This window comes from Halichoerus grypus, chromosome 1, assembly GCF_964656455.1.
Source record: "Halichoerus grypus chromosome 1, mHalGry1.hap1.1, whole genome shotgun sequence".
Lineage (NCBI taxonomy): Eukaryota > Metazoa > Chordata > Mammalia > Carnivora > Phocidae > Halichoerus > Halichoerus grypus.
The window spans coordinates 73145766-73162646 of NC_135712.1; the positions used below are offsets into that span (position 1 = coordinate 73145766).

The 16881-nt window shown below is 40.6% G+C and overlaps 1 protein-coding gene across 5 annotated transcripts in view; it reads left to right on the top strand.

Annotated features, from left to right (window-relative positions):
- The first annotated feature begins 6025 nt into the window (after nt 1-6025).
- Nucleotides 6026-16881, top strand: part of ATP13A4 (ATPase 13A4) — a 128867-nt gene continuing 118011 nt past the window's right edge. For 4 of the 5 annotated variants that reach the window (XM_078067904.1, XM_078067905.1, XM_078067910.1 and 1 more), the window contains exon 1: nt 6026-6411. In XM_078067904.1, coding sequence (XP_077924030.1) covers nt 6349-6411 — 63 coding nt within the window. In that variant the 5' untranslated portion in view covers nt 6026-6348. Of the gene's footprint in view, nt 6412-6537; nt 6841-16881 lie in introns of those variants that run through there. The other variant, XM_078067916.1, reaches the window with a different exon arrangement.

Below are 16881 nucleotides of genomic sequence, written 5' to 3' on the forward strand. Positions count from 1 at the left end.
TCTAAGGCTGAGTTGTAACAGTCTGTGATTCTTTTTTTTTTTAAGATTTATTTATTTATGTGTGAGAGAGAGAGAGAGCGTGGGGGCGGGGGCAGAGGGAGAGGGAGAGAGAGAATCCTCAAGCAGTCTCTGCACTGAGCACGAGCCTGATGCGGGGCTCGATCCCAGGACGCTGAGTTCATGACCTGAGCCGGATCCAAGAGTCAGCCGCTTGACCGCTTAACGAACTGAGCTACCCAGGCACCCCCTGTGATTCTTAATCGTTGCTTTCTAACACGTATTATTTTGTATATTCAAATTTCTAGCCTGAAAGTTCTCAAAATTAAGTACACTGTCATGAAGTTTCTGCCTGGGGATTTACTCTTTTGGCTTTTATTAGTATTATTTTTTTAATAGACTGTCCTTCATGACCTGGAATTACCATATTAGTTGCCAAGTGAGGTAAGCTTCACGGAAGAGAAGCCACCTTATCCCTAGAGAGGAGTCCTTTATTTTATTTTTGGAAAGAACAGAATGCAAGGGGATGGGGCTTTTCTGAGTGTGGATATATGGGCCACTCCAAGCCACCTTAAAGAAGGTCAGACCCCAGTGCTGAGCAGGGAGAATCAGGAGCAATACCTCTGAGAAGTAGAAACAGCCATTAGCCAGCTCTTTTCTTCTGTAATTAATGGGGAAGCCCTGTATCTTTGTATTAGACCCTTTAATCTAAGGGTTGCTAAATGTTTTACAAACATTAATTAATTCAATTAAACTTCACCTCACCACCTTGAGGCAGGAAATTCCTCTTTGGGACATCACATCTTTGCTTGTTCCAGTATCATCCACACGTTATGCATTAGTGCAGATTAGGATAATGAATAATAACAGTAAAACCTTGAGTTTAGATAAAATTCTATAACTAAAGATCTCAAGTACTCTACAAAGAGCAGATTTGGGTAATGAGGACTGACGAGGAAGCTTGAGGCAGCTCATTGCCAATGATGACAAGGTAGCAACGTTACACGTGTTTCAGGTTCCACTCCGTGCTGAGGACACATGACCTTGAACAGTTCTTTGTGACCCCTTTGTGACTCAGTTCCTACAGCTCTCAAGTGGAGGCAATAATATTACTCACCTCCGTACCTCACAGAGATGTTGCAAGGAATAATGTTTGTAATATGCTGTGGAGTTCTCAGATGAAAGGTGGAAATTAATATATGATGAAACATTAATACCACTTATCTTCACACCCTCTAAATGGGTTAGGCTAGTGAAGTATCAGCATCCCCACAGCCTGACAGAGACTAGTACTGCCTTTATTTCCACTTAACATCTATTATATACACCCAAAGAGGTTGAGGATTGCTCAGAGCAGCAGGATTGCTCCTAGGATAAATGAAAGCAAGCTAAGATACCAGATCAACAAAGAGGTAGCTAATTATTTATTTTCTTCTTCTTTTTCAGTCTTATTTAAGATGGAGTGTTTAAGAAGAAATGAGTGCAGAGGGAGAATCAGGGAATGGCTGAAGCAACTTTTCTTCGGACATTCCTCTCAATTCTAAGTCATCAGCATCTGTGCATGATTCACAGTCTCTGAATGAGCTCATGGGCAAATCCTCCTCTGTGCCTTTGCCTTCTGTCTCCTTTTTCAATAATGTTTTCCCTATCCATCTCCATTTACCTAGGCCGACATAGGGCTCCCTACCTCCATGGAACCTTCCTGGCCTCACTCTCTACCTGAACTCCCTCTGCCACTCCTTTATAGTTAGCACATGTTTCGGAATGTATATTTTGATGTTGGTGTTGCTTTCCAGTAGACTTAACTCTTCAAGGGCATATTCTATTAATCTCTATTTTTTACCTAGTACAGGTCTTGGCATAATGAAGTTAATCGAATAAGTATTAAATAAATGAATAAGTGGAATCTGTCAACAAAATGTCAAGATTCGAGTTCAGACCACACCAAATCCACACCTGCTATTCTCACCACACTGTATCGTACATGTAGTACAGAATCGAAATACTGAACAGGCAAAACTAGGGACAGACAGACTGATTGAAACTTTCAACCCCTTCGGGTAAATACCAAGGAATATGATTGCTGGATCACATGTTAAGATGTCTAATTTTGTAAGAAACCTCTAAACTGTCTTCCAACGTGACTGTACCCTTTTGCATTCCCACCAGCAATGAATGAGGAGAGTTCCTGTTGCTCCACGTCCTTGTCAGCATTTGGTGGTGTCAGTGCTTTCAATTTTGGCCATTTTATAGGTGTGCAGTGGTATCTCGTTGTTTTAATTTGCATTTCCCTGTTAACATTATCAAATGTGTTGAAAACATATGTCTACACAAAAGTCTACACATGAATGTATGCAGCTTTATCTGTAGTTGCCAAAAATTGGAAGCAACCAAGAGGTCCTTTGGGAAGTGAATGGATAAATAAACTGTGGTACATCCAGGCAATGAAATATTATTCAACTCTAAAAGGGAATGAGACATGGAGGGAACTTATATGCATATGACTAAGTGAAAGAAGTCACTCTGAGAAGGCAACATACTGTATGATTCCAAATGTATACCATTCTGGAAAAAGCAAAACAATGGGATAGTAAAAGAATCAGTGGTTGGTAGGGGTTAGGAGAGACATAGGGATGAGTAAAGGGAACAGAGGGAATTTTGAGGATAGTGGAACTACTCTGTATGATACTGTGATGGTGGATACATACGTCGTTATACATCGGTCAAAACTCATAGGATGTATGACACCAAGAGTAAATCCTAACCTCAGCTATGGACTTTGGGTGAAAATGATGAGTTGAGGTTGGTTCATCGATGGTAACAAATGTATCACTCTGGTGGGGGTTGCCGATAGTAGGGGAGGATGTGTATAGGCAAGAAGTATATGGGAATCTTCTGCTCAGTTTTGGTGTGAAACTAAGACTGCTCTAAAAATAGTCTACTAAATTTTTTTAATGAAAAGAATACACTTTCCAACAGGGAAACTGAAGATGTAACTTCCAGTGTTCAAGGGAACTCTCCAAAGGCATATGCTACCTAAAAAGACTGAGTCACTTTAGAACCTGCTTATGCAATGATTCCTATAATATTTACACACAAAAATGTGAGTATTTATGACACCACTTTGCCCTCTCTGGTGTCATTACTCATTGCATTAAGTCCAGACCTCCCTGGAATGCCCTTGATCTGTATTTTTTGCCACATCTCACTCCCCTCTTCTTCCATCACACACACACCCTGGTTATAGCAAAGGTGATGCGCGCCCTCTGGACAAACCTGTGTTTCTCCTTCTGATGGCTTCCCAGCTTCAAATATTTTTTCCTGTGGCCCTACTCCCAGTCTGGGCTCTACCATCTCCACCTATTAAGGCCTTCCCTGTCTGTTTTCAAGGCCCTTCTCAAATGCTTCCTCCACACAAAGGCTTTCCTAGCCAAATAAAGGCAACATCCCTTGCAGAACACTTTGGATATGCCAAATAAACATGCATATAATCTGGAAGAGCACCGCCTATAAGTCATGCTGCCAGAGAGGCACTGGGATGTTTTACTATTAGAATTCTCTGAGGAACATGAAGAAGCTGTCACTATTTCAAAGTCCTCAGTCCTACTGGGCCATGTTGTTGGAAATGATTTTCTACAGATTTTCCTGATTTTCACAAAAGTTTTTCTTAGGGACTGATTTTGCTATTCGAGTGTGGCTTAAATATTGTTATTGCATAACCAGATTCCTTGAGTGAAGTAAGTTTGTGTGAGGGTTTTCCTTTAACCCTTAATCACACACTCATCTTCACCCACAATGGTGCCTGCATTGCCAGATGTATCCAGGAACCCAGTCAGAAGCCCACAGTGCAGGGATTACCAATTACCAATTATGGACACTAGAATGAAATCCTCTTAACTACACACCAGCGCAGATGTGGTTTCACCACGTCACATACTAACACTCCTCAACCTCCATCAGTTGAGACAAAGTCTGAAATCGTCTTGTTTTGTTTCTTTATCTGCTAAATATTGGAATGACTACCTGCTGGAGTTCCAACATGTTCACTTACCTTTCTGGAGGTATAATTTTTTATTGAGCCATAACTCACATTCATAAACTTCACTCTTTAGAAGTATACAATTCAGTGAATTTTAGTATATTCACTAAGTTGTGTAGCCACAACTACTATCTGCTTCCAGAACATTTTTATCCCCCTAAAAAAAAATCCCATATTCCTTGTATTTTGATCTTTTTGATCAAATACAAATTTCACTTATTTATTTGATTAAATTGTGCTAATAACTTTTGGAAATTCAGTGAACAGCATATATATATATATAGTATATAATATTATAATAGCTTAGTATTTTTAATGTTTATCTTGCTTATACTTTACCATTTGATCAAGGTTTTACATGTGCATGTGCACACACACACACACACACACACACTTTAGTCTTGGTTTTGTTAGGGCTACTAGGGCCAGGTTGGGATATTAGTGCCAAGAATTGTAGCTTGAAGGAGTGAGTGGACACAGTGAAGGTAAAAATAACTCTCCTTTATTGAATACATACTGTTTCCCATGTACTATTCCTCACTTATGTGGGCAAATGGAGGCTTATAAAGTTTATGAAACTTATTATCCCTAAGATGGCAGAATTAGCCCACCTTGGTTCACAGCCCAAATTCAAACCCAGGCTCTCCAGATTCAGTGTACATACCCTTAACTACTATGTTCTACTTCCTGCTCTTACCTTGGACATTTAGTTTAATTATACCAACAGCTCTTGATCAGGGCTGTGCAGTGTGCTTTCACAAGTCCTCGTGCAATGCCTCGGATTACTGGATGAGAAGAGACCGCTCCTGTAGGTGAAGTAATCACACAGCTCAACCAACTCGGACAAGCAGCTGGAATCCAGGGTTCTCTCCAGAGCCAACGTGGATGTGTGTTCCCCTACACCATGTTGAGACTTCTTTTTTTGGGGGGGGTTGATTAGGACTTTATTTAGAAAAATGGAAGTATGTATGGAGAGAATATGTATATTATGTTTATATTTAACAGAATATAGGTTCTAAACACTTTACTTATTTATTTATTTTTATTTATTATTTATTTTTTATTATGTTCAGTTAGCCACCACATTTGATGTAGTGTTCAATGATTCATCAGTTGCATATAACACCCTGTGCTCATCACACACATGCCCTCCTTAGTACCCATCACCCGGCTACCCCATCTCCCCCCCCACCGAAACCCTCAGTTTGTTTCCCGGAGTCCAGAGTCTCTCATGGTGTGTCTTCCTCTCTGATTCCCCACCTTCAGATTCCCTCCCTTCCCCTGTGGTCCTCCCTGCTATTCCTTATGTTCCACATATGAGTGAAACCATATGATAATTGTCTTCTGACAGTTCTCTTAGACTTCTATTCCAGGTTTCATAATAACGCAATGCCTTCTATCTCGTATTTATTTGCATGTTTGAATGCCTACATCAGTCTTAGGGTAGCAGATATGACTTGATTTATATGTGTAGTCCCTGTGCTCAGATAATGTATATTGAATGGATGTGTGGATAAATTAAACAATGAGTCTTGCCACGAAGTCACTTGAATTTTCGGTTTCTAGACCTCCTTAAGAGTTTAACCACCAAGATTTTAATGAAAGAGCACATAAAATAGCTTGATCACACCATTGTTCTCTCTCTCTCTTTTTTTGCAAAAGTAAACTTAATTCCACATACACGTTGAGTAGAATGCTTTTTGCATACACAAAGAAATGTGGTCACAAATAACTTTGGAGGAGGATTAGTCATAACTTGTACCTTTTGTAAGCAAAATGAATGAGGATACTATTAAAAGCTGGTGGATTGGGGCTTTCATTAATCGAATAAAATCTGCAGCTCTGTTAGCCTTCCCCACCCCCAATTCCTTAGCCTCTGTGAATAAAGCAGTGACCTGGGAGTTCTTGAGCCCGCTCCCCCACTCCTTGGAAAGGTCCTGCCAACTCTGCATTGTCCTGTTGGATTTGCAGTCAGATGTCTTATGCTGGCAGGCACTGGGCAGGCAATGAGTTCTTTCCCTGGAAGTTGGGCACAAAAAGACCGGCATGGGAGCAGCCTGTTTGGGGACAGCTGCTCTGGGACAATGCAGTAAGCAAGGCAGAAATTCCTCGGAGCAGAGGGTGACTCGTGGGAGGAGTTCAGTTTGCTAAGTGTTGTCATTTGCTGAGAGTAGGTGTGTGCTCAAGAAGGAGTCTTAACCTGGAGGATCATTAACTCTTTCCGTCCACTGGCGAGCTGCGGTGGCTTGGCAAGTTAGTCCCGGAGGCTCCTGCTCAGGAAGGCCAGGGAGGAGGAGTGGAGTCACTTTTTCATGGGGGACCACTTTGAGAAGGGCCAGCACGCTCTGCTCAATGAAGGAGAAGAGAATGAGATGGTAAGATTCTAGCCACACTCCCCTCTTCCCCTTCCCATTCCCCAGCCTCCAATACTGTCCCCTGCCACACACACACACACACACACACACACACATATGCGCGCGAGCGGGTACGCACACTCTCAGACACACTCATGTGCTTCTCTGCAATTTGACTCTGGTATTATGTGAGAAAAGGTAGTGTCCAAGAGATTTCTCTGTCCCGTAAGTGTAATCTCTGACAGCAGAAATTTGCTAGGATGAAAACATTGTATTCATTTTATCAAGAAGGGATAGACACAGAGAGAGAAGCACAATACCACTTTATGATGCATTTTTGAGCCTCACGAGTCTAGCAAGTTCTGTTCAGAACTTTAATAATTTCAGCAAACCTCTAATGTTGGAAGCAGTGTATTCCTTGATAGGAAGAAGTGGAAGAGCAACTGTGAGGTAGGAATGCGGCTGAGTCTCTGATTGTCTTCTCTTCTCACATATGTGTTCCCAAAGAATGTTGGGTGGGGAAAACATAAAATATTAACAATTATCAGCCTATACACTTTTCTGTTTACTTCTCAAATTTTGCTTGTAGGTCTCTAGTTATGGAGATTGGTTACAGACAACTTTCTGTATGTAGTTCATTGTCTCTTTTATTTTAGATGTGCTCTCCTCTGGGGAACTATAGGAAAATCAGAGATGATTCTTATGCTCTTGCTGAATTTAAGCTGTATTTCTCAATTACAGAGTAATCAAGAGAGAGTTAGAAATGTGTACTTTTGGTTAATAAGGCCTTTCTGCTAATTGTGTTATGCCCGTAGTGGTGTAATTAAAATGCCATACTCCCATTCTATAATAGCATTTTATCTTCCTGGAATTAATATAGAAATAACAAACCCAAAAGATATTTATTTAAATTTTTTCTTGGCTAATTGCTTTAGCCCTGACTATTAAATTCTTTGTTCCTGAACTGGTCTTTCAAGTTTAATCTGCTTACCTGTTCCTATAGCAACAACATTTTTTTGGACCTTCAAGAGTAGATCCCTTGTGCTATCAAAGCTGAAAAAATTGTAAGGAAATAAAAGGCACCCAAATGGACATGAGCTTCTTAACCATCTCCTTACTTCTTTCAGATTGGGCTGCCGAATGACAATTATCTTTAGGCCCTACACAAACATCCCTCGAAATGACTTTCTAATGCTATGTTGGCTATAGTCCTTACTTCTCCAAAGTGTTTTCTTTGGAGAGTCAATATTCTATTATTGTCTGTATTCAGTTGACAATTTGACCCTCATCTGGAATGCTCTTCACCAGAAGGCAGGGGCTCCTCCCTCACATCCTCAGATGGAAACACACCCACTCTTTTCTCATACACTCATTTCTGCTCTTTGACAATTTACCACTCAATAGTCATTGAGAGTCATCCACTTGCTAGCAGACATTCCCAGTACTGGGGAAACGACTGTCCTTCTTTAGCCTACACACTGCAGCGTGGCGATTTTGTTCAGACTTCATCTTCATAATGGCACTGCCTAGTGAGTCAGGGTGTCCACTTCATGTTGTATGCAGCTGAAAGTCCAGTTAGGAGAGGACCTTTGGTATGGAAAGGGGACTCTGTGTTTTATGGACTGGACTCGTCTGGCCAGCGGTCTCAGCAGAGGTGAAGCCATTAGTATGCAGTCTTGAGCTCTCCATCTTTTTCCGCCCGGAGAAACCTGGCCACCTGCCTGTTGCTGTGTCTGACTCTGTCCCTTTGTCACTCACTACTCCATTCCCCACGCCCCCTTCGCCTATCGCTGTAAACCTGCAAAATTCTGAAGATCTCTTTTTATTTATTTGGTTTTGATAGAGTACCATTGACATACAATGTCGTGTTAGTTTCAGGTGTACAGTATAGTGATTTGACAATTCTCTACATTATGAAATGCTCACCACAATAAGTGTGGTTACCATCTGTCACCAGACAATGTTATTACAATTTTAGTGACTATATTCCCTATGCTGTACTTTTCATCCCCGTAACTTTTTCATTTTATAACCAGAAGTTTGTAGCTCTTTGTCCCTTTCACCAATTTTGCCCATTCCCTCAGTGCCCTCCCCTCTGGCAACCACCAGTTTGTTCTTTGTGTTTATGAGCCTGTTTTTGTTTGTTTGTTTGTTTTATTTTGTTTTTTAGATTCCGCATATGGGTGAAATCATATGGTATTTGTCTTTCTCTGTCTGACTTCACTTAGCATAATACCTTCTACGTCCATCCATGGTGTTGTGAATGGGAAGATCTCACAAAAATTATCAAGATATCTTCAAGATATTCCATGTGTTTTTATAGTGAGTTTTAGTTTACCAAGTATTTTCTTGGCCACTTGCTAATTTGGTTTTTATTATACTTTGTGAGGTACATGCTATGATTTCCACTTTAAAGATGAAGAAATTGATGCACTGAGAATTTGCTTGTCTAAGGTGGCATCAGCCAATAAGTCCAGGAGCTGAGGCACCACATTAATTAAGTTGGCACCTCTTTTGTCTCTGGACCTAAACATAGCCCAGTGATACCTTTTTCAGTTCTCCAGGACATTATACTCTTAACAGAACACACTTCCTCCCTTAAGATAACAGAGCTTAGGAGAATGTCTGATCTTAGATTCCCCAGGATCTATTTTGTTATATATAATTTGTAGACTTGTATTTCCTGAATAAGTCTGTCTCCTCTGGCTTGAATTTTAATCCCTTTTAGAAAGCCAAAAAATTGTCTAGAAGTGTGTCACATCAAAGTGTTTATAGTTTCTTGCTTTATAATATACACCATTTGGACCTTTGCAGAAGACATTCCTCCAATGATAGAAATGACTTCAGATTTCAAGAAAAAACAACATTCTAGGGTTTAGCCCTCATGTCAAATGAAGAACAGGAATATTTCCAGGCCTAACGATGCCTGGACTGTTTTCCATTCTAGAATAAAAGAAAGAGGAACTAAAGAGCAACGCTAGGTGATATGAAAGTAATATTCTTAAGTGCAAAATGAGACAGGAGTCAGGAGAAGAAAGAATTTGTTCAAAGGACAAGGAAGAAAAGGGGAGAAAGTAACCTTGAGAGCAGGTTCACCCAGATGACTGCCTTGTAGCCTCAAAGAGCAGACTGATGCCTAGCCAGTGCTGCAAGTGGATCAGAGGCCTGGCTCTCACTAGTCTTGGGCTAGTCACTTGCTGCTTTACCCTGTTTCCAAATCTGTCCAGTAGGAATGGTCTTTCCTACTCTACTGTCTCATAAGGCTTTTATGAGGATGAGCTGAAATAATCTCTGAGGAAGTGTTTTGAGAAATATAAAATTCTAAGTGAGTGTAAGCTGCTATTATCTAAACAAAGATAGGAAGAATCAGGGCTTCAGAAATTAACCAGTTGAATAACTACTAACCCCGAAGTGAGGTCATCTCTTCTCATTAAATAACCACAAGTAAGGACTGTATACTTTTACTCACAAGCTATAGTGACCATTTATAAATGGAGAGGAGCTGAACTACCTTATACCCAACCTTGTAGTGCTTACTTTGGGAAAACCTCAACTCTTCTTCGAACTAACTTCCAATCAGGAGTATCAGATTGCCTGGGAGCTCGAATTCCTTTGAATTCTGTGGATACATATTTATGTTTTGAAATGCCTTAGAAATACTAAGTGCTCGGGTGCTTGGGTGGCTCAGTCGGTTAAGCAGCTGCTTTAGTTTGGGTCGTGATCCCAGGGTCCTGGGATAGAGCCTCGGGCTCCCTGCTCAGTGGGGAATCTGCTTCTCCCCTTTCCCTCTGCTCTCTCTGTCAAATAAATAAATAAAATCTTAAAAAAAAAAAGAAATACTAAATGCTCATTTCCTTATACCATGACTTAACAAAGTGGTTAATTGATTAATATCGTGGTTTAGTTGTTTAGAACGCTGCTCACCGTTATCCTTCGTTACACCCTAATGAAATCATACTCCTTTTGGGGAAGTGCTTTATTTTTATTCTAGTGAGGCTTTTTTTTTTTTTTTTTAAAGATTTATTTATTTATTTGAGAGAGCGAGAATGAGAGAGAGAGAGAGAGTACATGAGAGGGGGGAGGGTTAGAGGGAGAAGCAGGCTCCTTGCTGAGCAGGGAGCCCGATGCAGGACTCGATCCAGGGACTCCAGGTCATGACCTGAGCCGAAGGCAGTCGCTTAACCAACTGAGCCACCCAGGCGCCCAAGTGAGACTTGTTTTTAAAAGTAGTGTTCCCTGATTTTTTTTCTTTCCTAATTTCTAGCAAATAAGAAAGAAAATAAAACCCTTGATTTTTCTGATTATAAAGATAACATATGTTTACTATAAAAATATTGAAATGACATATAAAAATCTAAAAAATGAAGTAAATATGATTTATAAATCTTCCACTCAGACACAATCAGTATTGTTGACCCTCCTTCTAAAGACTTATAAAAGATGAATCCAGGGCGCCTGGGTGGCTCAGTTGGTTAGGCGACTGCCTTCGGCTCGGGTCATGATCCTGGAGTCCCTGGATCGAGTCCCGCATCGGGCTCCCTGCTCAGCAAGGAGCCTGCTTCTCCCTCTGACCCTCCCCCCTCTCATGTGCTCTCTCTCTCTCATTCTCTCTGTCTCAAATAAATAAATAAAAAATCTTTAAAAAAAAAAAAAAAAAGATGAATCCACAAAATTCATCTAACTCATCTAATAGACAAAACTTTCTAATTTTTTATTACATTTTAATATTCTCTATACCGTTCTGTTTATTTACGTCTGTGTATCTGTATCATGGGAATACTACATAGTGGTGTGCTACTGTTCATCTCTTTCAACTCCATATTCAGTAGCCTGAAATGAATAATGTTGGGAGTATTTATGCCGTAGAAATTGGTAAATGCTACCCAGGACTTGAGTCTTGCCCCACCTGAAGGCCAGTTGTTAAATATTTACCAGCATACCACTGAACATATTATTTCTTTAAGACTTCCCTTTTCCCCCAATACATGTCTAAATACAGTAAGCATGTTGTATTTGGATATCATCTGTTTATTTGTACTATGCATCATGCCAAAACACAATAAAAGCAATCATAGTCTATTCTAAAAAGCATGCATACACATATTCACAAATATATTTTTTTAAACAAAAAATGGAGTCATTCCATCTATATGTTTTTTAAGCTGTCCTTTTCATTACACCTAAGAATTTATAATGCCTATATTTTTCTCTTGAGAATTGTAGCTCCACATAACTATTTTAACATTTAAATTGTATCTGGATGAACTATGCTATATTAAGCAAATCTCTCATGTTGCACGCTTTGTTAATTCTAAATTTTTGGGCTGTGATGGACAGCTTTGTACATGTAATTTCACATATTTGTCAGATTATTTCCTTAGAATAAAGTCCTAAAAATAGCATTGATGCACAAAAGGGGATGTGTGTTTTAAATTTTGATTGATACGTAATGCTAAATTGCCTTTCAGAAGATTGTGCTTTTACCAATTTACACTCTGACTAGCTCTCTTTTTTGAGAATACTTGCTTTTTCTACCATACTTGCCAATGTTGAACATTATCAATCTTTTTAACTTGGGTTCACCTGCTATATGAAAATGATACTTTATGGCTGTATTATTTCTGCATTTCCTTGATTTGAAATTGAGCACATCTCAATAAGTTTATTAGCATTTGTTTTTTTGACTAGACTCTCTTAATGTTATAGCTCATGTTTTATCAACTAGTAGACTGGTTAAGTAAAACCTGTTGAATTGGGAAAAGCAAGAGAAATTCTCTTTGAACTTCCATGTCGTTTCTGAGAGTAAGAAGTTAGTACTGCCCTGAGCGCATAATAAGGCAGCAGGGTGGTGTGTGGTCTTTGCCACATTGGAAGCCCCATCGTGCCTTCAGCATGAGCAAGGGGCATCTGTCCTCACCAATTAACTGGCTCACTTTCACAGCTGATGTTTGTCTTTTCTTCTCTAACACCAGGAAGCAAAAGCACCTCCCCCCACCTCAATAGCCACTTATTTATTATGCTCCATGAGCACCTCCGAGTTGTTTGCCAATGTTAACTAGTGAACCCACAGATCTCATAGTGGGGGAATTGTGTTCAGACTGAGACATTTTGTCAGTTGAAATGTTCAGGAAGCTGGGCTACTGGCCAAGTCTAGTGTCTTTATTCTTGATTCATTGCTGCAGAACTCCCATGAAGTCAACTCATCTTTGATATAAACTCTTGAGGGGTAACATTTAACTGCTTTTTGAGGACAGGGACCCTGCTTAGTTCACCTTTGTATGGCCTCCCCCTTCCCTTTCCCACTATTCCCAGAATTGAGTATAGTGCTTGGCACAAACAGTCAGGGTATATTTGATAGCGTAATTCCAAGCTCCATTAACCTGTAGTTTTGCATTCTGAGAAGAACAGGGAGACAGCAGGGCTTAAAAGGAGAAACAGTTTGAATAATAAAAAACAAAACTTAGTTAGGAAATTTTGTGTTATTTATTTGGAATGGCCAGTCATTTTGTGAATTTATCAATTGACTCCTCTTTCCCCCAAGCACAAACAAAGCTTATTCTTCGGAGTTAATTAACCATACTATACTATTTTTCTATGAGATACTTTATGCTATCCTTTTATCCGTTCATGTATAAACTCAACAAATATTTACCAAATGCTTACTCTGTGCCAGGACTTCTCTGTGCTAACCAAGGAGGATTTTGAGTGAATAGCAAAAAGCTTTTGTTTTTAAGGAGTTCACAGTCGAGCAGGCAGAACTGAGTACATAATTTGTGGGGCCCAGTGCAAAATGAAAATGAGTTGCCCCTTGTTCAACAATTATTAAGAATTTCAGGATGGCTCTAGCAGAGCATTAAACCGAGTTCAGGGCCCTTTTGAGAGCAGGGCCCTGTGGGATTAGACAGACACGTGGCCATGTAGCTGGCCCTACAAGTGGGGCAGCCAGGAGTGCAAACTCAATGAAACTGTGATAAAACAGGTGCCACTGAGGGAGTCACACACACAGAGCTGTGGGGGCACAGAATAAGGAGCAGCACAGTCAAGGGGGGAGATGGCATCTAATTTCCCTGGAGGGGTAGGTGAGGGCCCGAAAGTGAAAGACTTTATAAGACACGCTCACAAGTGCACATTTTATCTTTTCCAATGATTCCCAAACACTGGCCCATGAAAAAAACTGTACCAGAAACAAGTTGGGGAGTATATAAAGAGAAGATTCAGTATGCAACTGCAGCCTTGACGTAGAGGATGCTGAGTAGAGGAGGGATTTGAAAGATACTTAGAAATTAGAATTGAAAAGACTTCATAATCCATAGACCATGGGGTAAGAGAGAAGGGGTGAATAGGATGAGTAGGACTAAGGATGTCTTTAAGGTTCCTAGTCTGTACAATGGGAGGAGATGACGCAAGTGCTGAATCCCGCAGGGAAAAGTAGGAACAGGTTGGGAGTGGAAATGACTACAGCAGTAGCAGATACTTAGATGGTGATTGATCTGGACCAGGAAATTTACATATAGTAATGTATTTAATTCTCTCAGAAACCTTAAGAGGAATTATCATCTCTCTTCTGCACATGTAGGAACTGAGGTGTAGAGAGGTTAAGTAACTTGACCAAGCTCATTTGGCTAAGTATATGGAAGGCTATGGCTTAAGACCCCAGTTTAAACATAACAGTTCACTGCCTCTTTTCTTTCTTTCTTTCTTTCTTTCTTTCTTTCTTTCTTTCTTTCTTTCTTTCTTTCTTTCTTTCTTTCAAGATTTATGTATTTATTTTAGGTGGGGAGGGGCAGAGGGAGAAGGAGAGAATCTCAAGCGGACTCCATGCTGTGCGCGAGCCCGACGCGGGCTGATCCCATGGCCCCAAGATCCTGACCTGACCTGAAATCGAGAGTCAGTCACTTAACTGACTGAGCCACCCAGCCACCTTGGTTTACTGCCTCTTACTTTTGCTAAATTCTGGATGCACTGTTTTAGTTGTTAATGGTGGCAAAAATGGCAGGGCTTAAATGAAAGAAACACAACATTAGGAGACTGGAGACCAGCATTGTTGTGTTGGCTCTGCCATTATTTATTCTTATACCCTTAAAGCAAATCATGGTCACATCTCTTTCGCTTTGTCTCATTTATAAGGTGGAAATAATAATACCTTACTAGTTTGAACCAGGGACCAATGCAGGTGGTTTCTTGAGGTCCTCTCCAACACACACAAGGATATGATTTCAAAAGTTTTAAAACAGATAGATAAAATCACTATGAAATGTCTTAGGAAATTTAAGTGACACTTTTGATTTTTTTCAAAGCACTTTAATTTTTTAGTAAAGGAAAGGAGAACATATCTGGAGACATCAAGTGGGAACTGGAAATTTATGGCAGTTGTTATGTGAATTAGTTATGAATAAAGAGTAAATCCATTGGTAAACGATTAACCAATGCTGAACCCTATAGGGTCCTCAGGCCTACAGAAACAGAGCACAGGAACTTGACCTTCAAAAGCATTGGTGCATTGGTGATGTGTCCAGATTCATTCCTGGGTGCCATTTTCAAGTCTTTGTTGCTATTTTAAAGCTTTGTGAAGACTAGCCAGAGTGGGGTCCCCTACCTCCGTGGCCTACAGCTATTTCTGGATGCCTGTCATGTAAACCTCGGTGAGCTGTCTGAAACCACAGCCTGGGTAGAGATGGAAGGCAGCTCAGAACACTGCCTCCTCAGTTCTATCCTCAGCCTAAGGCTACTCTTCTGGACAATGAGCACAGCTATGCCCTAGATGCCTCCTCAGAAATCAGAACAGAGAGGAGGCCCAGTGTACTGCATACTTTCCAGAGAAATATGTCCCTCAGGGTAGGACACTTTCTGATTTTCGTGGTTGTATACACAGGGCTCTGGCTGGGACTGTAAGATTTTAGCATTTCCAGAATCTATTAGCATCTTGGAGCCATGGATGGAGGATTTTGAAGCTCTGGTACTCAAGTCTCAGAATCAGTAGAGATGATACTGTGATATCAATGTTTTGAGGCTAGTTCAAAAACAAAAGGATCCAAGAAATGAGTTTGGCTAGATAAGTGGTTACTTTTACTTGCTTTTTAGTGGAAAAATAAGGTTGATTTTTATGGCACACATTTACCTGCAACTTTGCTCTGTTTCAACTTGGAATCATCAAGCAAAGTAAGGATCTTCAGCTTGGAGACCAAGCCACCCTGTGTAGGTTTTTCCTTTAGCCAATTTCAACAGGCAATTACTTACATGCCATTTGCTCTGCTTACCCAAATGTGGTCTGCTTGTTTTTCCAGAATACATTATGTACTTTCTTTGCCAGGGACATGTCTCCACCTTGATACCTGGCCATCTGAGTCCTGCCTATTCACCAGAAGCCATCTCAAATCTGATTCCCTTCCTAAAGGCCATCTGGGAGCACCTGGGTCACACTTCATCACTTGCTTGTCTGGAGTAGATATGAATGCCTATCTTGGCAATTTTCACTAGGTTTTATAGTAGAGTCATGTGTTTATCCTTCTCCCCCAACCGTTGTGAGTTGTTATCAGCAGATATGGGCCTTATTTCATGTCTGTATCTTATATGCAACACTGAAGTTACTTAACATGTTTCTGATAAGGTGAACTGAAGATGTTTGTGCACATCTTAAAAGAGTTTTTATCTTCTTTACGAACTCTTGAGTGGTCAATGCCAATTTTACAAAAGGAAACACTGAGAAATTATATAATTTGTCCAAGTCTGGAAGCTAAGAAGCAGCAAAAACAGATCTGGAACCTAGGCAGCTGGACGCCAAAGCTCCTACTCTAACTGCCTTAGGCCTTTGACGTGGCCTCATGTTACTACTACCACCACCACTGCTAGTACTACTATTGCTGCTACCACTACTGTGACCACTTCAACAACTGCGTAAATAAGCCCAAGACCATATTAGTTTAGCAGCTGTTTTATACTTTGTACTCATTTTAAGCTTGTGAGAGACAAAGCTTCCAGGTCTGTTTTTACAAAAGTCACAGCTCTCTGATCTTTTGGGCACAGAAGGAAACAGGGGCACAGATGCTGGAATCAGATCAGCCCTCAGTGCGTGTCTGCATTACTGAAGTGGTCTCTCCTTGTGCTCTCACCCCTCCCCCCGGGGTGGTCTCCTTGGCTTGTCACTCAGTGCTAAGCTTCTAGTAGGGGTAGAGAAGGTTCCCCGTTGCCCTCGTTCTACTTAGTCTTGGGCAGTCCCTTTGTGTCTGGGCTTAGAGGAGTGGGAGTGGTGCTTTATTAATATTCCTGTTCGTCCTCTGCATGGCAGCTACCTCTGTCTTTTATCTGAAGTTGGCTTCAGGTGGGAGTTTTCTGCCCTCTCCTAGCAGTTACCTGGGCTTGATTTTGTAGAATCTTGGCTTCAGGATGGTAAGTTGTAGAAGCTATTTGCTTCTATCCTTCATCCAGCATCAATTGATTTTTGCCTTCATCCTGGTAGAGGATTTCTTACTTAGAAGTAATTGACCTGTGTTC